This window comes from Trachypithecus francoisi, unplaced genomic scaffold (genome assembly GCF_009764315.1).
Source record: "Trachypithecus francoisi isolate TF-2019V2 unplaced genomic scaffold, Tfra_2.0 Lachesis_group10, whole genome shotgun sequence".
NCBI classification, from domain to species: domain Eukaryota; kingdom Metazoa; phylum Chordata; class Mammalia; order Primates; family Cercopithecidae; genus Trachypithecus; species Trachypithecus francoisi.
Genome location: NW_022681455.1, coordinates 122,530,196 through 122,555,637, shown reverse-complemented (window position 1 = coordinate 122,555,637; position 25,442 = coordinate 122,530,196). Strand labels below are relative to the sequence as shown.

Below are 25,442 nucleotides of genomic sequence, written 5' to 3'. Positions count from 1 at the left end.
ACATGAGATAAGGACTGAAGTGCTCGATGCAATTCCTGGCATGCCAAATACACAGGTGTTAAATAAATCGTAGGGGTTTTTTTGTTTTTGATTTGGGGTTTTTTTGGTTTGTTGTTGTTGTTGTATTTTGTTTGTTTGTTTCTTTGGTTTGGTTTTTGAGACGGAATCTTGCTCTGTCACCCAGGCTGGAGTGCAGTGGCACGATCTCAGCTCACTGCAACCTCCACCTCCCGGGTTCAAGCGATTCTCCTGCCTCAGCCTCCTGAGTAGTTCGGACTACAAGTGCACGCCACCATGCCCGGCTAATTTTTTGTATTTTAGAAGAGACAGAGTTTTACCATGTTGCCCAGGCCGGTCTCAAACTCCTGAGCTCAGGCAATCTGCCTGCCTCTGCCTCCCAAAGTGCTGGGAATATAGGTGTACTCCACCACGCCCAGCCAAATGGTAGTTTTTATCATTACATTATTAAGAGCTGAATCATACCTCCAAAAAAAATAATGAATTAAAAATGCTCAACCTCACCCATAAAGAAAGCAAGTTTAAGCAAAAACACTTGGTTGCCTCGGTTGTAGATGAACAAAGATGAAAGTCTAATGGCACAATAAATCATCAGGAAATGGATGCCTTCTTGCCCCACTGGTAGAAATATTACATAAATTGCTACTTCTAGCTATCAAACTATTAGACCAGCAAACACTGTACTGCTGATATTCATTTCTGAGAATTTATCCTACCCACAGCCACCTCAAGTGAGTTTACAGAAAGATAGACCAAAGGTTTCCACAGCAGCATTATTCACAATAATCATCAAGGACTGGGAGCAGCTCTGTGTATCAAGAAGGAAATGATTTCTGAAACGACAATGCATTAATCTAAGGAAAAACCAAAACAGCGTTTACTTTTTTTAAAAAAATGTCTGGGTAAGACCTCACCTCTGCAAAAAATAATAATAATAATAAATAAGTCAGGCATGGTGACACACACCTGTAGTTCCCAGCTACTCAGGAGGCTGAGGCAGGAGGATCGTTTGAGCCCAGGAGTTTATGGCTGCAGCGAGCTATGATTGTGCCACTGCACTCCAGTCTGGGGAACAGAGAGAGACTCTGCCTCTAAAAAATAATAATAATAGTCTGGCATAGAGCTTTGAGCAGGACTGATAGGGAGCTTCTCCAAGAGGTACTTTTAAGTGAAAAAGTCAAGTAAACTGAATACACATTATCACATCACCCAGCACATCTCTACCAGCCCTTAGAACCACCTGGTGCCCGTGCACAGTGGCTCATGCCTATAATCCCAGCACTTTGGGAGGCCAAGGTGGGTGGATCACAAGGTCAGGAGTTCGAGACCATCCTGCCAAATATGGTGAAACCCTGTCTCTACTAAAAATACAAAAAAATTAGCCAGGTGTGGTAGCAGCACCTGTAGTCCCAGCTACTCAGGAGGCTGAGGCAGGAGAAGGGTGTGAACCCAGGAGGCGGAGCTTGCAGTGAGCTGAGATGGCGCCACTGCACTCCAGCCTGGTCGACAGAGCGACACTCCGTCTCAAAAAAATAAATAAATAAAATAAAGAACCACCTGGTTTACTTCTTCACAGTCAGTCTCTCTCCTGTCACAAAGTATGGGCTGGTGCCATCAGGATTGTGTTTACTGCTGTATTCCCAGGATATTAAAGGTGCTCAAATATTTGTGATGAGGTCCGAATGCCCCATGGCAGAGATCATCTCTGAGGCTGGACTCGAATTTTCTGCTGGAATAGAGGCTTCCTCCAGGAGGATGATTTTGTCATCATCAACTCCAGGACCCAACATGGCATCTGCAGATCACATCGGACTCAGTGAGGACCTTGCCCACCACAAGTCATGCTCCCACCCTCTTGGAAGGTTTAAAGAAAGAATGAAGATGGAAATCCAAAGTGATCAGAAGAAAACTGAATAACTCTTACCTGTTTCTTCTGGTTTGATCCACAGAATATATCTGCTTTCTCAGCCAACTGGAAAGAAATTGGAGACAAAAGAAAGAGAGACAGAGAAAATTTAAAAATAGCATAAGTCTAAGTGAGTCCTACAGGACGTGCACAAAAGGAACTGGAACCAAAAGGAGGGGTTTTCCAACTTTCTAACAAGGGCAGCTTGGGAAGAAGTTTTCTCCTAGTATCTAAGCCAAGATTTCAACTCAAAAAGGCCAGGTTTCCTTACACTGACAACTCCTTCTAATGATAGTCATTAATCCCCAAAAACCTAGAAAGAAAAATAGTACAAAGTAGAGGAATTTGATTTAGTGGAAGGAAAATAACTCACACCCCAATGCCCATCCAGACTCCCATGACACTGAAGAGACAGTCTTGAGGTCTTCATCAACCCAGGAGGGAGTGATAGGTGGAAAATTCCAGACGTTGTATCTATCCTTTGATCAGTCCACTTAATCCCTTATTAAATCCTTTAAAAAGGAAGCCCTGTTTTCCCCAACACATACCCCAGGAATGTTTCTATCTCCAGTCCAATGCACCACTCACCCCAATAGGCCAAGGCTGAAAACTAGCATAGGGAAATTGCTCTTATTTGAAACACTGTACAGCTCACACCGCTACTAGGCACTCATTGCATACAAGACACTCAATGAGCCTCAAAAAACCAATGTCCCTTTTTTTTTTTTCCTGTAGCCCATGTTGGCAAAGGCAGCAGAATAAAGGAATCAGCGGCTATGTAAATAAACAGGCAAAAGCCAACTACCTCTCGATAATGGTGGGTGTGGACGCACTCATCGCTTCTTGGTGTAAGATTTTCAAGCCAGAGAGCCAATTAAGTGCGTCTTCTTTAGAGTCAGCTGGAGTGGAGAAAGGGAACAGAAACGCTGTGTTAATTCCTGGGAAAACATCTGCTTACAAAGCCCGGCCCCATACACATCATGAAGATGGGGAAAGCCTATGCTGGTTTCCAGTTTTGCAGGAGGCAAAGACAGCATCTCTTCCACACTCTCATGGCTCTAGGACCTGCTTTTTGTCTGAGATGGGGCCACATATTCATGATGAGCTTTGTACCACAGGGGTGACAAGTCGGTTATTTCCTGTGCCAAATGGAATCAGCACATATATATATATATATGTGTGTGTGCTAGACACTGTTCTAAGTGTTTTTCCTATATTAATCCCACAAGGGAAATACTATTATATTCCCATTTAACACATGGAGAAACCACTGAATCTAAGACAGGTTGAGTGATGTGTCCAAGGCCACACAGCTCCTAGTGTAGCAGGACAAGCCACAGACAAAACTCCTCAGACACCAGATTAAAGAAGGAAGAGGTTTTTTATTCAGGCGAGAGCGTCGGCAGACTCACGTCTTAAGAGCCGAGCTCCCGGCTGATCCTAAAATGATCCTAAAAATGAAGAGGAAGAAAAGCGACGAATATGAGGCTCAGCGAGAGAAACAAAGGCACAGAAGAGAAAAAAACAGTGAGAAATACGGAGATGGATACAGAATGGCATTTACGTGTTCATTTTGTAAATTTCGAACATTTGAAGGAAAAGATATTGAACTGCATCTGGAAAGTTCTTCACATCAGGAAACATTAGATCATATACAGAAACAAACTAAATTTGACAAAGTAGTTATGGAGTTTTTGCATGAGTGTATGGTGAATAAATTCAAGAAAACATCTATTCATAAGCAACAGACAAATAATCAAACAGAAGTAGTTAAAATAATTGAAAAAGATGTTATGGAAGGTGTTACTGCAGATGATCACATGATGAAAGTGGAGACAGTTCATTGCAGCACTTGCAGTGTGTATATCCCTGCTTTACATAGTTCAGTTCAGCAGCACTTAAAGTCTTCTGATCATCTCAAAGGGAAGCAGGCTTATAAGGAACAAATAAAAAGAGAGTGTCTTGACTGCTACAAGCACTTTAAATAATCCAATAGTGAAGGCGCGATATGAACGTTTTGTTAAGGGTGAGAATCCTTTTGAAATTCAAGACCATTCTCAGGATCAGCAAATAGAAGGAGATGAGGAGGATGAAGAGAAGATTGAGGAACCTATTGAAGAAGACGAGGATGAAGAGGAGGAAGAAGAAGCAGAGGAAGTGGGGGAAGTAGAGGAGGTGGAGGAAGTAGAGGAAGAAACAGCAAAGGAAGAACCTGCTGATTTCCCTGTTGAGCAACCTAAAGAAAATTAAATATAAGGTATTCGATTTAAAAGGAGCTCGGCTCTTAAGACGCGAGTCTGCCGACGCTCCTGGCCGAATAAAAAACCTCTCCCTTCTTTAATCCGGTGTCTGAGGAGTTTTGTCTGTGGCTCATCCTGCTATACTAGCAGCCATTACAGACTGAATATTTGCATTCCTTCAGAATTCATATGTTGAATCTCTAACCCCTGAGGTAGGGCCTTTGTGAGGTATTTAAGTTTAGATGAAGTAATGAGGGTGCGGCCTCCATGAGGGGATTAGTGCCCTTTTAGAGACAAGAAAGAGAGACCACAGCTCCCTTCCTATCCAAGCACACCCTGACGAAAAGCCATGTGAACACACAGCAAGAAGGCGGCTGTCTGCAAGTCAGGAAGAGAGCTCTCACCAGAACTCAACCATGCAACATCTTGATCTTGGACTTCCTAGCCCCCAGAACTGTGAGAAAATAAATGTCTGTTGTTTAAGTCCCTCAGTCTATGGCATTTTGTTATAGTAGCCAGAGTATGCTGAGACAATGGAAGACATAGGATTTTAAACAAGAACCCATTATCTTACCCTGGCAGCACACTGACTCCAGGAATGAAAAAGCGAAGGAATTCAAACCCAGGTGTCCAACTCCAGAGCAGAGTTTCTCAACCCCAGCTGCTCAGGAGAATCACTTGAGGGCTTTTCAAAACCCCAATACTTAGGTCCCACCCTAAAGTAATTAAACCAGAAGAGAGGGATGAGGGAGACATCAACAGGTGGAAGCACCCACATGGTGCCAAAGTGTGTCAAAGGTTATCAGCTTCCTCTGCTGCTATAACAAATGACCACAAACTTAGTGGCTTAAAGTAATACAGATTTATTTTCAGACCGTTAGGCCAAAATTCTAAAATAGACTGGTTGCATACAATCCTTCTGGATTCCTTCTAAAAGCTCTTGGGAAGAATCCATTTCCTCACCTTTCCCAGCTTCCAGAGGATGCCTGCATTCCTTAGCTCATGGCCTCTCATCTTCTGACCTTTGTTTCCATCCTCACATCTCCTTCTCTGGGAATGACCTTCCCATGTATCTCTTATAAGAAGCCTTGTGGGCCGGGCGCAGTGGCTCAAGCCTGTAATCCCAGCACTTTGGGAGGCCGAGACGGGCGGATCATGAGGTCAGGAGATCGAGACCATCCTGGCTAACACGGTGAAACCCCGTCTCTACTAAAAAATACAAAAAACTAGCCGGGCGTGGTGGCAGGCGCCTGTAGTCCCAGCTACTCAGGAGGCTGAGGCAGGAGAATAGTGTGAACCCAGGAGGCGGAGCTTGCAGTGAGCTGAGATCCAGCCACTGCACTCCAGCCTGGGCGACAGAGCAAGACTCCGTTTCAAAAAAAAAAAAAAAGAAGCCTTGTGATTCCACTGGACACCCAGATAGTCCAGGATATTTCCCATCTCAAAATCCTCAATTTAACTACACCCACAAAGTCTCCTTTTCCGTAGAGGATAATATATTCACAGGTTCCCGGGATTAGGACATGGACATCATGGGAGGGCAGTATTCAGCTTCCCATGGCTTAGGAATTTAGCTTTTTTTTTTTTTTTTTTTTTTTGAGATGGAGTCTCGCTCTGTCGCCCAGGCTGGAGTGCAGTGGCCGGATCTCAGCTCACTGCAAGCTCCACCTCCCGGGTTCACGCCATTCTCCTGCCTCAGCCTCCCGAGTAGCTGGGACTACAGGCGCCCGCCACCTCGCCCGGCTAGTTTTTTGTATTTTTAGTAGAGACGGGGTTTCACCGTGTTAGCCAGGATGGTCTCGATCTCCTGACCTCGTGATCCGCCCGTCTCGGCCTCCCAAAGTGCTGGGATTACAGGCTTGAGCCACCGCGCCCGGCCTGCTTTTTGTTTTATTAAAGAGTGTTAGCTTTTAACCCTATGCTAACTAATAAGATGTAGGATCTGGAATAATCTGCACCACAACCCTAAGCAGCTGTCAGTATTTTCCTGCTTCTAATGAAGATGGCACAGAGGGATGGCAAGTAGAGCTTGCTAACAGCCAGGAGAGTATGGCTTGCTATACTCATGGTTGCTATTATATATAATACCCATGGTTGCTATTATCCTTGCTAATAAGCAGCATTGAGGAGTGGTTAAGAGCTTGGCATCTGGCAAAAGGAAGATCATAGCTTAAGTCTCATTGCACCACTTCAGGGCTGTGTGACATTCAGCGGGTTACTTAACCCTACTCTGTGCCTCATGTCACCTGTAAAATGAAGCTAACAGTGCAAACACCTCATGGAACTATGAAGCCTCTCCTTAAGCACCAGGTACTTTGCCAGTTCGTACACCCTGGGCGGAGATTGCTGCTCTCATCTTTCCACACAGATGCAGAGGAAACTGAGGCTCTGAAGGGCTGAGTTTGTCTCAGAGAAGTAAGTGACAGGGTGGAATGGGAATCAAAATCTTGACCATCACTGTGCTAACCTTGAATTTAGGGTTCCAGAAGAGGCTCCCAGAGTGGGATATATATCAAAGTTCACATTCTAGCCCCCAAGGGCCAGGCTCTTGTGGTCTCCTTAACAAGTTAAGAACAGGGGGTCAGGGCTCAGCCTTAGGTGGGGCTAAGGAGACAGAGGCGTGAAGCTTCATGGCCATGGGCCTTGCCCTCCTGCCCCATCTCTACCAACCCCCTCCATATCATCAATCAGATATTCGCTCCTCATTTCCTACATCTAACATGCTATTTCCCTCCTCCAAGCCCTGGCACACACCACAGCCTTTCCCTGGAGTGCCCTCCCTCTTTCCTCCAAACTCCTACTGAAGCCTCAAAACCCAATGTAAAAGTCACCTTCTTTGCCCAACTTCTCTGAAACTAAGAATTCACAGCACGCTGCATCATGCTTGCACTAGGTCTTATCCTAGTGCACCCATCTGTCTCCCCAAGTAGACTGACAGCGTCTTAAAGGCAGCACAGGTGCCATTCATCTTCCTAGATCACTGGCGTGTACACAACCTAACACAGAGTATAGGCTCAAAAGATGTGTAGTAAAAGAATGAATGAGAAATTAATAAGTTATTTGACTCTAAAGTAAATGTGCCTATAATGCTCAACTTTCAGAGCTGCCTCCACTTTGATCTATTTTAATCGTACTGATTTTCTCTCTGAGTCATGAATGTATATACTTCTAAGTCAATAAATTCTAGGACTGAACTTGAAAGTAACTACACGCTTCTGCCCCTGAGTAAAACGAGGAAACTGCATGTGCGTATGCAATAGAAGATCTCAGGACAGTTCCTTCACATCAGTCAGATTTGCTGAGCCACATCTGCTGGAGGAAAACAGGTTACATTTTTCTTTTCTTTTCTTTTTTTTTTTTTTTTTTTTTGAGACAGAGTCTTGCTCTGTTGCCCAGACCGGAGTGCAGTGGTGCAATCTTGGCTCACTGGTTCAAGCAACTCTTGTGTCTCAGTCTCCAAAATAGCTGGGACTACATGTGCACACCACCACACCCAGCTAGTTCTTATATTTTTAGTAGAGACGGGGTTTCACCATGTTGGCCATGCTGGTGTGAAACTCCTGACCTCGAGTGATCTGCCCACCTCGGGCCTTCCCAAGTGCTGGGACCACAGGGATGAGCCCAGCCTACATTTTTCATCCAACAGAGCCTGGCCTTCAGTGTTAAGACTATCTAATCATCATTTATTCAGCTCTCAACATGAGCCACAGAGACACTTAACATACTCCTCACAATACCCCCATGAGATAGGCATTACTATTCTCCCCATTTCACAGCTGAGCAAACTGCAGCTCAGAGAGGTTAAGTCACTCATCTAAAGACACACAGCTAGAAAGGGGAAGAGCTGGGATTCGAAACCATGACCCCAAATACACATCAGCGAGCAAGCAGGGGTGAGCATTCTGCTATTAGTGAACTTCTTCAGGAAGAGACTAAGGCACGAGGAAGGAGAAAGGCACAGAAACATGCATCTACCTGCCAAGCTGAGTGTGCTGAGGACGAACTGAGTGCCATACAGGATGGTGAAGCAGCAATCTTCTTTCTGGCGAACTGCTTTTGCACGTTCAAAATCTTTGGAGTTCTTCCCTGGGCGGATTTCTTTTATTTCCATGATATCCACTGCAATGAAATTAACATGAGCCAATTAGAAGCTGGAGTTCACTCCACCTGAGGATGCAGTCACACATCTGCAGCTCAGGCACAGCCTGGCTCCTTCCTTCCCCAACAGGATCCCGCAAAGCTATCTGTGCGTCCGGATTCAGTGCCCCCTCCTTCTGGAAATGAACAAAGGGCCAAGAGCCTACCCGGGCATTTGCTGCCACCCCACAAACCCCTGGAGTATGAAGAGTTTGGGGTTTCCACTCACCCTGTTTCTCAGACAGACACGTTTTAAACTAGGACAATTAATGTTTGTAATGCAACTCAGATTTGAGGAAATAGGCACAGACTATTCTACCAAAACAAACGATGGACCAAATTGATGCTCCCTAGAGATCACTCTAGGCAGCCTAAAAGTTCCAACCGTCTGGTTGACCTTGACCTTGACCTTGACCATCTTTTCCCTTGAGTCCCAAAAGCTACAAATGCTCTGTGGCTCAATGGAAAGGGGAAAAGAAAATGAAGGCAATGAATAACTGCTTCAAATTAAAAAAAATAATAAGAGGCCAACCTCAGCATTGGGGATGGTCACAGGGGTTCTGGATATCACAGGGCCTACGGGAAGACAGCGGTAAACTATTACCCTGGTAACAGTCTAGAGTAATGGACTGTTACTATTGGGCCACAGCCTCCGGTATTAAAGCCTTATATAGCCAGCTGCCCTTCAATCCAGGTTGTCTTTGTGACCTGTTTTAACCAATAAAATGTAGTATAAATCAGGGGCCCCAACCCCCACGCCATGGACTGGTACCGGAAAGTGAACACTGAGCTCTGCCTCCTGTCAGATCAGCAGCGACATCAGATTCCCGTAGCAGTGCAAACCCTATGGTGAACTGCATTAGGTTCTCACAGGGGCGTAAACCCTATGGTGAACTGCACATGCGAGGGATCCAGGTTGTGTGGTCCTTATTGGAATTTAATGTCTGATGATCTGAAGCAGAAGAGTTTTATCCTGAAGCAATCCCCCCAATGCCCCCACCATCTGCAGAAAAACTATCTTCTAGGAAACTGGTCACTGGTACCAAAAAGGTTGGGAGCACTGGCACGCTGGCATAAATGATGCTGTGCCAGTTCAGGGCCTAACCCATTTTGTTTGTTTGTTTGTTTTCTGAGATGGGGTCTCACTCTGTCACGCAGGCTGCAGTGCAGTGGTGTGATCTCAGCTCACTGCAACCTCTGCCTCCCGGGTTCAAGCAATTCTCCTGCCTCAGCCTCCAAAGTAGCTGGGACTACAGCCATGCGCCACCATGCCGGGCTTAATTTTTGTATTTTTAGTAGAGATGGGGTTTCATCATATTGGCCAGGCTGGTCTTGAATTTCTAACCTCAAGTGATCTGCTCGCCTCAGCCTCCCAAAGTGCTAGGATTACAGGCGTGAGCCAGCGGGCCCAGCCTGGAGCCTAATCCTTAAGGAGGCCTGGTACCTTCCATTTTGAGCTCTGGGGGAAGCCAGCCTCTGTGTAAGAAGTCAGACTACCTGGAGACCACCATGTAGTAAGAAGCTCAAGTTAGCCCTATGGAGAGGCCATGGAAGAAGAACCAATGCCCTCAGCCAATAGCCCAGCTGAGCCCCCAGCCAGCAGCCACACAGCACTGCACCACCTTAGAACTGGATCCTCTGGGCCAGATGCGGTGGCTCACGCCTGTAATCCCAGCACTTTGGGAGGCTGAGACGGGCAGTTCACGAGGTCAGGAGATCTAGACCATCCTGGCTAACACGGTGAAACCCCGTCTCTACTAAAAATACGAAAAAAAAAATTAGCCGGGCGTAGTGATGGGCACCTGTAGCCCCAGCTACTCAGGAGCCTGAGGCAGGAGAATGGCGTGAACCTAGGAAGCAGAGCTTGCAGTGAGCTGAGATTGCACCACTGCACTCCAGCCTGGGCGACTGAGTGAGACTCTGTCTCAAAAAAGAAAAAAAAAGGTGGATCCTCTGGCCCCAATGAGCTGCCCCAGCTGACAACATGTGGAACAGAGACAAGCTCTCCCAGTCCCCACCCATGCCCAGATTGTAGAAATATGTGCAATAAATAAAATGATTGTTGTCTTAAGCCACTAAACACTGGGATAGTTTGTTGTATAGCAATAGATAATAGAAACAAATAAGAAATCCTTCCTCTCTGCAACCTCTGCTGCCATGTGACTGCACCTACTCCTGGTCAAAACCTACTGGGCCAGGATGGCAACCTGACTGACTCAAAGGTGACTCCCCCTTCTCCCTACAAGATGACCGGTGAATTCTGGACTGGCACAGAGACACGAGCTCAACAAGCTCAACCAGTCCCTTCTTTCCCCTTCTTCTGAAAAACAACAACAACAAAAATCTTTTCATGGGATGAACCCATTCCATGTGCTTTATTTAGAGCTGATTCACTCCTCACCACCTTCAACCATAAGTTGAAGGGGACAGAAGGGGCCTGGGAATGACCCAAGTGCCCTGGCTCAGTGACTGGTTCGGGGACAGACACATGGCCCAGCTGCACCATCAGCATCCTCCTGGGATTCATTTGGCCAGAACTACCGGTAAAACCTCCCCTCCACTGCTGCTCCCAGGCTGGTAAAACGAGCCTGGGAGTGGCAGGGATCACCTTGTCTACCATGGAACAAAGTGTTATCAAACTCTGGTGTACCTCTGAACTCCAGCACTCCTGGAGATGAGAGTGAGAAAGGAGATCTCAGCTTTGCAGCAAGAAGAGGTGGCTCTGGCCTGGAATCAAGGAAGAGGACAGAACGAAGTCCACAGAGGTGAGCAAAGGCATCTTAGAGTCATAGTAAAACAGCAGGAAAGATTGCTGGCCATTCACAGGCAACAATGGGAGCTGGGGGAGGAGAGCAGACAATTAAGTTAGAGGAGAGGGGATGGGATGCACTCAAAGCTTTCTGAGTTCTTACCATGGGTCTAGCTCAGTTAGAAACCGCTCAATGGCCAAGAGCCTTGTGAACACAAGCCGGGCATGGTGGCCCACGCCTGTAATCCCAGCACTTTGGGAGGCCGAGGCGGGCAGGTCACTTGAGGTCAGGAATTCGAAACCAGCCTGGCCAATGTGGTGAAACCCTGTCTTCTACTAAGAATACAAAAATTAGCTGGGCTTGGTGGCACATGCCACCAGTTGTCTCAGCTACTTGGGAGGATGAGGCAGAAGAATCTCTTGAACTTGGGAGACGGAGGTTGCAGTGAACAGAAATCGCCCCACTGCGCTCCAGCCTGGGTGACAGGGTGAGACTTTGTCTCAACCACAACAACAACAAGGCCATGTGAAAAGACTAAAACAACAGGATGTCATCTGCATTCTGTGCATGTATGGTGGTAGATATACCCACCGACACATGTGACAAGATTTTGCGGAACTACATATCAAAACAAATGCAAAATAACAAGAAAACGGAGTGTATGTAAAAAATGGTGAAAACCAATTAAGATCTGCAGTTTCATTAATAGCACTGTACCAGCATCCATGTCCAGGTTTTGATAACTATGCTTATGAAAGATGTTATCACTGGAGCAGCTAAATGAATGGTTCACAGAAACTGTACTATTTTTGCCATGTCCACATGAGTCTACAATTATTTCAAAATAAAAAGTTGATAAAATCACTTCTCAATTATGGGTGGCCCTATTATTAGGGGGGTGGTATCTCTAAACCTTATTGGGTAGAGTATTTGGGATGAAGGTGAGAGAGAATAGAGATAGGACTCATCCCCCATCATACCCCACTGAGAACCTCTACTACAAGCTGGCTGGGGGGACCATAACTAGTGGGGACTCCATCCAGACCTTGCACTATATATAAATCTTGTTCAAAGGGCCATGCCCACTGATTGCAGACATTGAGGAAACTAAAATAAGCGGCTCCCATCTTAAATATTACTCAAGGGAGTTAACCCTATTGCCCTCATGTGCATGAGACCTGAAGAATGACCAGTCCTCCACTTTAGCTGCATTCTAATACTAAAAATCATGCCCAGGGGTGGGGATTTAACACACTAATGAGATATGCAAACATGAAGAGGCTCTCTATCCTATTATACTGTGCAGGTGTCAGAAGTTCCCCAACTCTATGTGCTTCAATATCACTCCCTGTCCACTTGAGCCCCTTTAAAATTACTCTCCTGACCGTCTGCGGGGAGCCAGGCAGAGAATTCTCTCTCTCTTGTGCTGCTTCTCTTATGCCTGGGCATAAGCTCCAATAAAGTCTTGTCTGGGAAAACTCTTTTGGCCTCATGTCAATTTCTATCACACTGAGAGCCCAAGAACGCATGGTCAGTAAAAGATGGACATGTTGCCACTCTTCACCCAAACTAGAAATCTGAGTCTTCCTTATCTCTTCTCTTTATCTTCACTCCTCAAAAACAAATAAACAAAAAGATCCTTTTCATGCATTGAAATTTATTTTTTTTAATTTGTTTCATTTATTTGGGGGAAGCTTGAGTACTTAAAGTATAGACTTCATGGTGTTGCACCGCAAAATACTTAATGTATCTCAGAAAAATGAGCACATTTTCTTATAGAATCATAAAACCTTTATTGCATCTAACAAAACTGATGATAATTACTTAACATGACCTAACACCTCGTCTGTATTTAAATTTCCCCAGTTTTCTCCAAATCTTTTTACAGTAGACCTGAATACAAATAAAATGCGTACATCTTATCTGGTTTATAATTACATCTTCAATCCTAAAGAGTCTCCTTGTTTACTTTTGTTTTCTCTTGTGCCTTTGACTTTTTAAAGAAACTAGGCACTGGAATTCATTTTTAGAGGAAATCAACATGGCTGATTTAACTGCTTTAGCAATTATCTAAAAACTTGAAAGGTATTAAGGTTTGTTTTCCAAAAGTTATTCACCCACCCAGTTGACTGCCAGTGAAAGTGTAGTGACTTTAAGCAAACATTCTTTTCTCTGTCTGTCTAGTCTAACAATCCTCTTTCCAGGTAAAATGTCTTCAAGAGGGAATTCATTTTTCTTTTCTTTTTTTTTTTTTTTTTTTGAGACAGTTTCCGCTCTTGTTGCCCAGGCTGGAGTGCAGTGGCACAATCTCGGCGCACTGCAACCTCCGCCTCCTGGGTTTAAGTGATTCTCCTGCCCCAGCCTCCCAAGTAGCTGGGATTACAGGCGCTCGCCACCAAACCTGGATAATGTGTGTGTGTGTGTGTGTGTGTGTATTTTTAGTAGAGATAGGGTTTAACCATATAGGTCAGGCTTGTCTCGAACTCCTGACCTCAGGTGATCCACCTGCCTCGGCCTCCCAAAGTACAGAGATTATACACGTGAGCCACTACGCCCAGCCAAGAGAGAATCTTTGCACTGGCCTATGGTGAGCATCTGTCCTTACAGCAAAATTATACATAACTAAAGAAAAACTTTTGGCCGGGCGCGGTGGTTCACGCCTGTAATCCCAGCACTTTGGGAGGCTGAGGAGGGTGGATCATGAGGTCAGGAGATAGAGACCATCCTGGCAAACAGGGTGAAACCCTGTCTCTACTAAAAATACAAAAAGATTAGCCGGGCGTGGTGGCAGGGGCCTGTAGTCCCAGCTACTCAGGAGGCTGAGATAGGACAATGGTATGAACCTGAGAGGCGGAGCTTGCAGTGAGCTGAGATCATGCCACTGCACTCCACAGCCTGGGCGACAGAGCAAGACCCCATCTCAAAAAAAAAAAAAGGAAAGAAAAACTTTTTTAGACAATGTAACATTGTCTTCCAGCAATAACCACATTTTAACAATTCTACTTCTGAAATTGCTCTGGAATCTATCAACGTCTATCCATTTCCATGGTCAACACCACAATCAAAGCTCCCATTATCTCTTGTCTATGGAGGTTACTTCCTGACTTGTCTTCTCAGAGCAGTACATTATCCCCACAGTCATCGTATGAAATACAAACAGGCTCATGCAACTCCTTGGGATCAAGCCTTCCCGTGGCATCCCACTGCTGTTAAGACTAAGAACCACAGCCCTGTGATGACCCCTCCAACCCCACATGGCCTAACCATCTGCCTCCCGGCCCTTGCTCCCCATGCACCCCACAGGCCCCTCCGAGCATCTCTCATAGGTCACACTCATTCCTACCACAGGACGTTGGCACCACTGAAAATGTTCTTAGTCTGGTTAGCGCCAAGCTCTCCCTTCCAGTCTCAGCTCAATCAAATCAAACTCAGAAAACCTCCCGATGCCTGCTATGAGTTATACCAAGCACCTCTCTTCCATAGCATTTGAACAGAAGCAAATATTTATTAGAGGGAATCTGCAGATCCACAGCCCTCCTTTCCTAGACTGTAAGTTCCACATATGCAGGGATTGTGCACCCTTCCTCACCACTGCGCTCCACCCATCAGAGTGGCTGGCACACAGCAGGGCCCAATAAGTAGTTCTTGGAAAGAGGAGAGGGACAGAGAGAGATGGGGACATCAAGAGGGATCAAACTACTGGTGATTGGGCAGAGCAGGGGACAGAGAGGAAGAAGGACAGAGGAGGAGATAAGGGAGACCGAGAGGGATAGAGAGACCAGGTACAGAAAACCACAGGCTACCCAGACAAGGAGAGAGAGAAATGCAAACGCACGTGTACAAAAGCAGAGAGACAGAGCACGGTAAGAAAGAAAGAATCAAACGCTAACAGCCATTCTAATGACACAAGCAGCCCTGCACATCCGCACATCCCCTTCCACTTCAGCCCAAACAAGCACCCTCTGGAAGCCAGCCCTGCCCCAGGAAAGAGCTGCAGGCATCTGCCTTCATCAGCCAGGACTTTATCATCCTGAACATCCCTCTCTTGCGTCTTCCCAAGACAAGCTGGCTTGTTCATCATACGTCTGAAAAGATTATCCTTTCTCCATTGAGTAGCCTTTGCCCCTTCGTCAAAGATCAGTTGATGATATTTGTGTGGGTCTATTTCTGGGCTCTCTATCCTGTTCTACTGATCTGTCTGTTCTTCTGCCAGCATCACCGGTACTGATTACTGGAACGTTAGAGTAAGTCTTGAAGTCAGTCTTCTGATTCTGTTCTACAATACTGTGTTTGCTACTCTGTGTCTTCCACCTTTCCATATAAACTTTGGAATCACTTTGTCAACACCCACAGATTAACTTGCTGGGATTTTGTAATATTGTGACTTTTAGTAAGACATACAAGTCATCCCTCAGTGACTATTGGGGATTGGTTCCAGGACCTTCCACAGATACCAAAGTCCAAATAGATGCTCAAGCCTCTGATATAAAATGGCAGAGTGTTTGCATATAGCCTATGCACATCCCCCCATAAACCTCAAACCCCTAGGTTACTTTAAATACCTAATATAATATAAATGCTATGTAAACAATTATACTGTATTGCTTAGGGAATAATGACAACAAAAAAGTTTGTCCATGTTCAGTAAGATGCAATTTTTTCAAATATTTTCAATCGACCATAGCTTAAGCCCACAGATGCAGAATCCACAAATACGGAGGACTGACTGTATACATTTGGTCTCCAATCCCATTACCTGGCACACAACTCCTAACACCGTTGGAATCTCCAGTGACAACTATCTTTTTGTATGGCTGGGGGCTCCTAGACACCTCAGGATGAAGGTTGGCTGCCAGGGAAACCAACCATGTGATTACAGGGTTGGAAATTTCAGCCCTACCCCCAACCTCTAGGAAGGAGAGAAGGGCTAAAGGTTGAGTTGGTTACCAATGGCCAATGATTTAATCAATCATGCCTTTGTAATAAAGCTCTCATAAAAACCCAAGATGACAGGGTTTAGAGAGCTTCTTGGTTGCTAAACACATGGAAGTTTCTGGCGGCTGGCATGCCCAGAGAGAACATAGGAACCCTATGCCCCCTCCCACATACCTTGCCCTATGCATCTCTTCTATCAGGCGGATCATCTTTATCTTTTGTAATATCATTTTAATAAATTGGTATACAAGTTTCCCTTAGTTCTGTGAGTCACTCTAGCAAATAAATCAAACCCAAGGAGTATGTTATTGGAACCCCAATTTATAGCCAGTCAGTCAAAAGCATAGGCCACAACTTGGGCTTGTGACTGGCATCTGAAGTGGGAGACAGTCTTGAGGGACTGAGCTCTCAACCTGTGGAATCTGATTCTAGTTCCAGGGAGATAGTATCAGAATTGAATTGAACTAGAGGACACCAAACTGGTGTCTAATGGAGAACTGGTTGCTTGACGTGTGGGGGGAAAACCATACATATCTCATGTCAAAAGTGTTGAGTACAGAGAAAATAGGGAAGAGAGAGAGAAAAAAAACATACCTCGGTTTTTCCTTTCTCTGAGGTGAAGTGTTTTGTGCTGTATTGAATGTGAATGGAAAAAAACTTTTCTTGTATCTCTATTAGATTTTGGTTGGGATTGTGTTGAATGTATAGATCAAGCCAGGAAGAACTGACATCCTGAAAATAATGAGTCTCCCTGTTCATGAACATGGACTATCTACTCATGATCCTTTTAAGCATCAGCCATAAGCCAGACGTTCTGCTGGATGTACTTGATCCTGGCCCTCAAAGGTCTTGAAGACATAGTAGCCTCATCCTTGAGGATAAAAGTAAATGCTATATAGCAAAACTCTTACAGAGCACCTACTCTGTGTTAGGCAGAGAGCTAATGTTTTGCATGTTATCACAGGTTGGTTCCCTGGAAGTTGAGCCTGAGTCAGGGATTCTTGCATGAGTGAGGTAGGGGAGGAGGATAAAGCTCAACAAGGCTGTGGTCCCACTTAGGGATGGGCTTCACCCTGATTGTACAGAGAGTGGCGGGGGGATGTCTGGAGCATGAATCACATCAGAGAAGTGGGTCCTCCTGAAAGAAGGGAGACCAGTCCTTCTTGTCCTCCCTGCCAGTCAGTCACTGGCTTGGCTTACAGCCACTACAACGTTCTAGGTGATGCAGCTTTCTTCTAGTGAGAGCGGCGCCCTAAAGAAGGGGTACCTGTGAGCCACAACACCCAACACTCCTAGCAGCTGGGAAATGGAGCACAAGCCTGGTAATGGGAGCTGAGTAGGGCACAACAGCATTCTCTGTATTAACTCATCGTTCCTCACAAGAACACTATGAGGCAGGTACCATGACTGCACTGATTTTACAAATGAGGAAACTGAGACATGGAGAAGTGAAGTTCCTTGGCCAGGGTCACCAGACACAAGTGGAAGAGCCAGCATTTGAACCTTGACTCACAGCCAAGCAAGTGACTCTAAGAACTCGCATAAGAATATGCAGCTGTCATCATGGTTTTCTATCTGGCAATCAGCAAAGTCTGAGGGGGTCGGTGGGCATTTTTGCTGACATCCCCCATCCCTTGATCTTACATCAGGCAGGGGCATCTTCGTGAATGATGATCCTGCTACCCACAGGGATGCAGACCTGCAAGGAGAGTGGTCAGGCCTCCTGGACTCAACTCAGTGCATCCAAGCCACCTTTCTGACCCAAGGCTGGGAACAAGACTCTAGTGCGGGGACTGCAAATTCATGTTTCCAGGAGCTACCCAAGTCATGAGTCTGGGCCTGGAGTCCCAGCTCCCCAACTTATAGCAGATGGCTTTGGACAGTAACTTCAATTCTCTGTGCCTCTGCTTCTTCATGTGAACAACAGGAATGATAGTGATACTTACCACACAGTGCTCTTGTGGGGATTAAATGTGTGTCTGTACATATGTGTTTGTCAATTAAAATAGTACCTGGCAAAACAGAGATGTAGGGGAAAAAAACAAAGAGGTAGAAACTTCTCTGTACTTGTTAGCAACTGAATCAAGCTGGACACGTTTAAGGCATAAGAAATAACATGGGACAGGGAACAGTGGCTCATGGCTATAATCCCAGTACTTTGGGAGGTTGAGGCAGGAGGATCATTTGAAACCAGCAAGTTCAAGACCAACCTGGGCAACAAAGCAATACCCTGTCTCTACAAAAATAATACAAAAAATTAACCCAGTAAGCCAAGTGTGCTGGTGTACACCGGTAGTCTCAGCTACTCAAGAGGTTGAGGCAGGAGGATTGCTTGAGCCCAGGAGTTTGAGGCTGCAATGAGCTGTAATCAAAACACTGCACACCAGCCTGACAACAGAGTAAGACCCTGTCTCAGGAAAAAAAGGAAAGAAAACAGTGTCTCAATTTATTTGCTATGAACATTAAGGAGGAAGATCCTTATGAACCGACTGGCAAAAACTCCTTGATGACCTATGTAAATAGGAGACTAGATGTATACATCCGTGTGTGTACACACATACAGGCCCAAGTGTACATGTACATATTATATACATCCTTATGTATATATGCATTATGTTCATCACTATGCAAATTCTCACTATCTGAATGTCTACTATAACTTATTAACTCTTTTTATTTTTTTATCGGAAATGCACCACCCAGATCACAGACCTGCTGTACGAGGTTCACGAGCAGGTGCCAATGAAAACAGTGAAGGCGTGGCCCAGACACGGTGGTTCACGCCTGTAATCCCACTACTTTGGGAGGCCCAGGCAGGCAGATCACTTGAGGTCAGGAGTTTGAGACCAGCCTGGCCAACATGGCAAAACTCTGTCTCTACTAAAAATACAAAAATTAGCCAGGCGTGGGGGCATGTGCCTGTAATCCCAGCTACTAGGGAGGCTGAGGCAGGAGAATCACTTGAACCCGTTGAGGGGGTGGTGGGGCGGAGGTTGCAGTGAACCAAGATCACACCACTGCACTCCAGCTTGGGCAACAAGAGTGAAACTCCGTCAGAAAGAAGAAAGAAAAGAAACAAAAGAAAAGAAAGGTAAAGAAAAAGAAAGGGAAGGAAGGGAAGGGAAGGGAAGGGAAGGGAAGAGGAGGGGAAGGGAGGGCAGGGGAGGGGGAGGGGAGGGGAGGGGGAGGGGGAAGGGAGGGAGGAAAGGGGAGGGGGAGGGGAGGGGGAGGGGAGGGGGAGGGGAGGGAGAGGGGAGGGGGAGGGGAGGGGGAGGGGAGGGGGAGGGGGAGGGGAGGGGGAGGGGGGGGAGGGGAGGGGGAGGGGAGGGGGAGGGGAGGGGGGGGGGAGGGGAGGGGGAGGGGAGGGGGAGGGGAGGGGGGAGGAGGGACGCGTGTCTGTCTGCAATGGAAGAAAAGCAGTTTGATGCACAACGAACGGCACATCAAACCTGGCATCCTGCCCATTCTATTGAGTTCTTCTTTCATCCTAGCATTTGCTTCTGACAAGCAAACTACCAACCAGCGTCCAATGTAAATGAATCTTTAGTATTTTTAACAGATCATTTCATTGTTTTTTCCATTACAGTACAAGGTAGTTGGGGGATAGAAGAATATCATAAATCAGAACCATTACTGTATAGTATCCTATGTACTTTTTGCAAACATGCTTAGTAATGAGTTCATCAAAGCACCCAAAAATTGGGTATTTGTTGCTGTAGATGCTTTGTATTCATGCCAAAAATATTGGTGGGCTGATTTTAGGTACTTGAGGTTGTTAAGTGATACTAAGGAAATTGGCTGGGTGTTTCAATCAGTTGGTAATGCATCAGCACTTGTCTCTGTGTAATATGATGTAATATATTGCAATCCAAAAATGTTCCTCTGAGACAGTGTGTTTGCAGGAATGTACTGGATTCAGCTAAGAAGGAATGTAGGTGTGCATGTGTGTGTGTAAAGGTGTGAGAAAGAGTACCAAAAGATTTCCACCAACTTGCTGACAAACAGGCACTACTAGTGAGGAGGAGATGGGCAAACGATGGTCAAGGAGGGCTTTATCTGCACTGGTTAAAATTTTTGCCAAGGGCACATAGTGACTAAAACGGCACTTTATTCTCAAAGTAGGCTGTGGTCAGCAGACCTCAGGCCATGCACTCTTGCATGGTGGGGCTCAGTGGCTGAGTTTCCTGCTTTAAGAAAGTGAGATAACCCAGCCACAGAAATGAGGCTTCATCTTTGCACAACCCCACCCCCTTCCCAGCATCACCTTGGGTCTTCCCAGGTGCACCCCACCCCCACCGCCCATCCCTCCACTCCCAACCCCTGTAAACCACCTCCCTCCCACACACCCAGTACCCTGGAGTTAGCCTCAAAGGCTGGTACCCCACTCCAGCCATCCTCCCCTTGGCCCTCCCTGCCCACCCATCATCTTCTGGCACACCCTTGGGAATTTTTGGCCCCTCCAGACATCTCATAGCTTCCTCTCACTCCCCGCCTTACATCACTGACCCCTGTGCTGGCTGGGCCATGACCCTGTTCTTCAATTTCCCATTTCCTTTCTCCTCCCACTACTTAACAAAAATTTCTTTCTGGATAACTCAAGACATATTCAAGCAAACAAACAGACAGAAGGCTTGGGCACCTTCCTACACATAACCCACCCTCTTTCCCGACTTTCATTCAGTCAACCAGGCAGTCACACAACCCCACTCTGAGCGCTAGGGATGCCACGCTGCAGACAGATACAGTCCTGCCCTCAGACAGCTCCGAGTCTGGAAGAGAGGACAGGCCCCGTCCAGGCTGGCATGAGATACGTGCAAATCCACATCTCCATCCATATCAGGAGTGCAACAGAGTCCACACTGGGGCTCCTCCCCAGCAAGGGGAAGAAAGGCTCCTCTGAGTACATGCATCCTGGCTGAGTTCTGCAGACTGGAGCTCACCTGGGAAGAGGAGGAGAAAGCCTCCCTTTGTAGGGAGTTCTGGAGTTCAAAGACCTTGGTTCAAATTCTGGCTGTGCGCCCCAGGGGTGCACAGGAACCTGGGCACGTCATGCCCCTTCTCTTTGCTCTTTCCTCCTCTGTACAAGCAGGGATGCCTATCACTGAGTTGTCGTGCAAACCAAGTGAAATAACATGAAATAAAAACCACCTGGTCCCAAGAGGGCTCCACAGAGGTGAGTTTAGCTACTAGGATGAATGGTTTTCTTTTTTTTTTTTTTTTTTTAGACGGAGTCTCTCTCTCCCAGGCTGGAGGCAGTGGTGCGATTTTGGCTCACTGCAAGCTCTGCCTCCCCTCCTGCCTCAGTCTCCCGAGTAGCTGGGACTACAGGCGCCTGCCACCACGCCCGGCTAATTTTTTTTTGTATTTTTAGTAGAGACAGGGTTTCACCGTGTTAGCCAGCATGGTCTCGATCTCCTGACCTGGCGATCCGCCCACCTCGGCCTCCCAAAGTGCTGGGGTTACAGGTGTGAGCCACCGCGCCCGGCCGGATGAATGTTTTTCTGTACCACCTTGCAACACCACCTTCCCAGCTGCTGGTGGTTTCACTTGAAGTAAAAAGCCCCAGCATTGCTTATTGAGCTCAGCCAAGGACGCTGCTTTAAGAAAAACCAAAGGTGTTAGGTTATTTCACACACGTAGCAGCGTCTGACATGGCAGCTGGGGGAATAGGTGACATGCACAGCAGAATACATAATGACAAAAGGGGCTTCTGAGGCACACACGGTAGAGCAGAAAGAGCCCAGTTCTAGAAGGATCTAGCAGGCACGAGTTAAATCCAGCTCTTCCTCTCCCGGCTGTATGAAAAAGCCTCTATTCTGGTTTACCGTCTATTTTCTCATCTATAAAATGGAAAAAGAATATACACCCCATAGAGATATATCTGAAAAAACCTTTGCAAAAGGTAAAGTTTACGGCCAGGAGCAGTGGTTCATGCCTGTAATCCCAGCACCTTGGGAGGCCAAGGTGGGCAGATCACTTGAGGTCAGGAGTTTGAAACCAGCCTGGCCAACGTGGTGAAACTCTGTCTCTACTAAAAATACAAAAATTAGCTGGGCGTGACAGTGAGTGCCTGGATTGCCTGTAATCCCAGCTACTCAGGAAGCTGAGGCAGGAGAATGGCTTGAACCCAGGAGACGGAGGTTGCACTGAGCCAAGATTGTGCCACTGCACTCCAGCCTAGGCGACAGAGTGAGACGCCATCTCAATAAACAAACAAACAAACAAACAAATGTACTTCACTTTTCGGCCTGCAGATAGAACATGGGTCTGCCCTTATCTTCTTTGTTAAAAAGATAATAAATAACAGAGTTGTTGAGGCTGCACTGATAACAAAGGGGAGAACCAGTATCCTGCTTCCATGTGAAGAGATTCTTCCCAGATCATTACGCTCAAATAATTTGGTCTGTGATTCTAATGCTTCATATTAATGCAGAACTACTCGATGGATAAGAGTTTTAAGTGATGCTGAAGAAACTGATTGGTCCTTCTCTCCCCTCTGGGACTCTCCCTCCCCAAAGGAGGAAGGGACCAATCTCTGGAAAAAGGAACTGAGGATACGCAGCTCAGCAGTTTCGTTTTGTTCTAGTCGGATCCACTCCCAAGGGACCACGTGCCCTGCCCTGTTCCCTGCCACTCGGAGGGGAGCTGCCTCTAAGACAGGGGTCCCCAACCCCCAGGCCATAAACTGGTACCTGTCTGTGGCCTGTTAGGAATTTGGCCGCACAGCAGGAGGTGAGCAGGTCTAGCAAACATTACTGCCTGAGCTCCACCTCCTGTCAGATCATCAGCGGCATTAGATTCTCATAGGAGCACAAACCTTATTGTGAACTGCGCATGTGAGGGACCTAGGTTGCATACTCCTTATAAGAATCCAATGCCTGATGATCTGTCACTGTCTCCCATCACCCCCAGATGGAACTGTCTAGTTGCAGGAAAACAAGCTCAGGGCTCCCACTGATTCTATATTATGGTGAGTTGTATAATTATTTCATTATATATTATAATGTAGTCATAATATAAATGAAGTACACAATAAATGTAATGCCCTTGAATCATCCTGACACTATCCCTCCAAGCCAACCTGGCCCACGGAAAAGTTATCTTCCACAAAACCAGTCTCCGGTGCCAAGAAAGTTGGGGACTGCTGCTCTGAGACATCTATGGGCATCCACCCAGGCCACGACAGGGTGGGCAGGTCAGGGGCCAGGTGTCAGGGCTCAATTCTAAGCGTGTTCTCCAGGCAGCCATCTCATCACCCTTCGTTGATTGCCAATGTTTCATTTCTCAATCGTTTCCACACTCAGGAGACAATGAGAAAATGAGGAGCTTTATGTGCTCACCACTAACACCCCTAACATGGCCCATCAAATAATTCTTTATGTTTTTTGGAGACAAGGTCTTGCTCTGTCACCCAGGCTGGAGTGCAGTGGCACAATCACAGCTCACTGCATCCTTGAACTCTTATGCTCAAGGGATCCTCCTGCCTCAGCCTCCCAAAGCCAGGTGACTGAGACCACAGGCATGCACCACCACACCTGGCTAACTATTTTTAGTAGAGACACGGTCCTACTGTATTGCCTCGGCTGGTCTCAAATCCCTGGCCTCAAGTGAACCTCCCATTTTGGTTTCCCAAAGTGTTGGGATTACAGGTATGAGCCACCATGCCCAGCCTAAATGTTCATTATTTTAGTGTCATTTAAACTTGGTGTTTTCACCCTCCTGCTGGAAACTAAATTTAAATGGTGCCCACCCTTTGTTATGTCTTAACTGTAGGATATTTTAAAACATATTGAAAAAATACACACCTGGCACCTCTAAATTATGAAATCAAGTTTCTTTTCTATATAAAATTAAGTTTAAAACTAGTGAATCAATATTAAAATAAGTATTTGGGCCGGGCGCGGTGGCTCAAGCCTGTAATCCCAGCACTTTGGGAGGCCGAGACGGGCGGATCACGAGGTCAGGAGATCGAGACCATCCTGGCTAATACGGTGAAACCCTGTCTCTACTTAAAAATACAAAAAACTAGCCGGGCGACGAGGCGGGCGCCTGTAGTCCCAGCTACTCGGGAGGCTGAGGCAGGAGAATGGCGGGAACCCGGGAGGCGGAGCTTGCAGTGAGCTGAGATCCGGCCTGGGTGGCAGAGCAAGACTCCGTCTCAAAAAAATAAAAATAAAAAAATAAAATAAAATAAAATAAGTATTTGACATAAAACAGTACTGGTGGTGTGCAAATATAACAAAAATTATTAAGGCAATAAAGGAAGGGCTCATTACTTTATATACAGCCTATTAATATTTTAATAGGCTAATTCTGCTTCTCTTTAAACCAGTACCGTACATCAAAATTACACAGAAAACTCTCATTATGCCAAGACTATATAGAGAATTTTTTTTCCCCACACATGGATTGACCAGTTTTGGGGAGTGGTTTGGAGCCATATAACATTATTTCTCAAACTACAAACATTTGTTTATCAGTCTTATAAGGTTTGTTGTATCTGCCTACTGCTGATACTATTTATCTGAAGTTTTCTTTAAATCAACTCACTGTTTTCACCTGAACTGATGTATGTTAAGAATGAGTTTATGTTTTTGGCAAAAAGAAAACCAGTAACACTTACCATATACAACAGGAACTGCAAAATAAAAAAAAATCAGTGGAAACAGGACAATATTATTAAATTCTACCTAGAAACAGTTGTCTGCTGGAAGCAAAACCCCCGGCTTGGTTCTGTGAGTCATAAAGGGAAAAAAGAAGCCTTTAAGACAGGCACAAAGCCAATTAGCCATGCAAAACTCACTGATGGAGACAAGAGTCAGAGTGGTGTCACCTAAGGAGAGGACTGGGTCACCGGGACCCAAGGAATGGCCACAGAGGTGGACCCACGCTTAAAGCCTTGAGCCTTACATGCACCATGTGTGCATTTTACCACATCTATGTTATTTATGTATTTTTTTATTTTACTTTAAGTTCTGGGATACATGTGCAGAACGTGCAGGTTTGTTACATAGGCATACATGTGCCATGGTGGTTTGCTGCACCTATCAACCTGTCACCTAGGTTTTAAGCATTATCTATTTGTCCTAATGCTCTCCCTCCCCTTGCCCCCGCCTGCCGACAGGCCCCAGTGTATGATGTTCCCCTCCCTGTGTCCATGTGTTCTCATTGTTCAATTCCCACTTATGAGTGAGAACATGTGGTGTTTGGTTTTCTGTTCCTGTGTTAGTTTGCTGAGAATGATGGTTTCCAGCTTCATCCATGTCCCTGCAAAGGACATGAATTCATTCCTTTTTATGTCTGCAAGTTATATTTTAATAAAGACATTTCATATCTTTCAGGCTGGCAACAGCGGCTCACGCCTGTAATCCCAGCACTTTGGGAGGCCAAGGCAGGCAGACCACAAGAGGCCAGGAGTTCAAGACCTGCCTGGGAAACATGGTGAAACTCCACTGC

At 46.0% G+C, this 25,442-nt stretch overlaps 1 protein-coding gene and 1 pseudogene across 3 annotated transcripts in view; one reads left to right on the top strand and one right to left on the bottom strand.

The window, feature by feature from the left end:
- PLCG2 (phospholipase C gamma 2) overlaps window positions 1–25,442 on the bottom strand; it is a 193,296-nt gene that overhangs the window by 105,867 nt on the left and 61,987 nt on the right. For both annotated transcript variants that reach the window (XM_033219130.1, XM_033219131.1), the window contains 3 exons: window positions 8,140–8,283; window positions 2,730–2,823; window positions 1,943–1,990 (listed from right to left, as the gene is read on the bottom strand). In XM_033219130.1, coding sequence (XP_033075021.1) covers window positions 1,943–1,990; window positions 2,730–2,823; window positions 8,140–8,283 — 286 coding nt within the window. The remainder of the gene's footprint in view (window positions 1–1,942; window positions 1,991–2,729; window positions 2,824–8,139; window positions 8,284–25,442) is intronic.
- LOC117088285 lies at window positions 3,369–4,196 on the top strand (annotated as a pseudogene). The gene has a single exon (XR_004439119.1). The product of XR_004439119.1 is annotated as a DBIRD complex subunit ZNF326-like (transcript).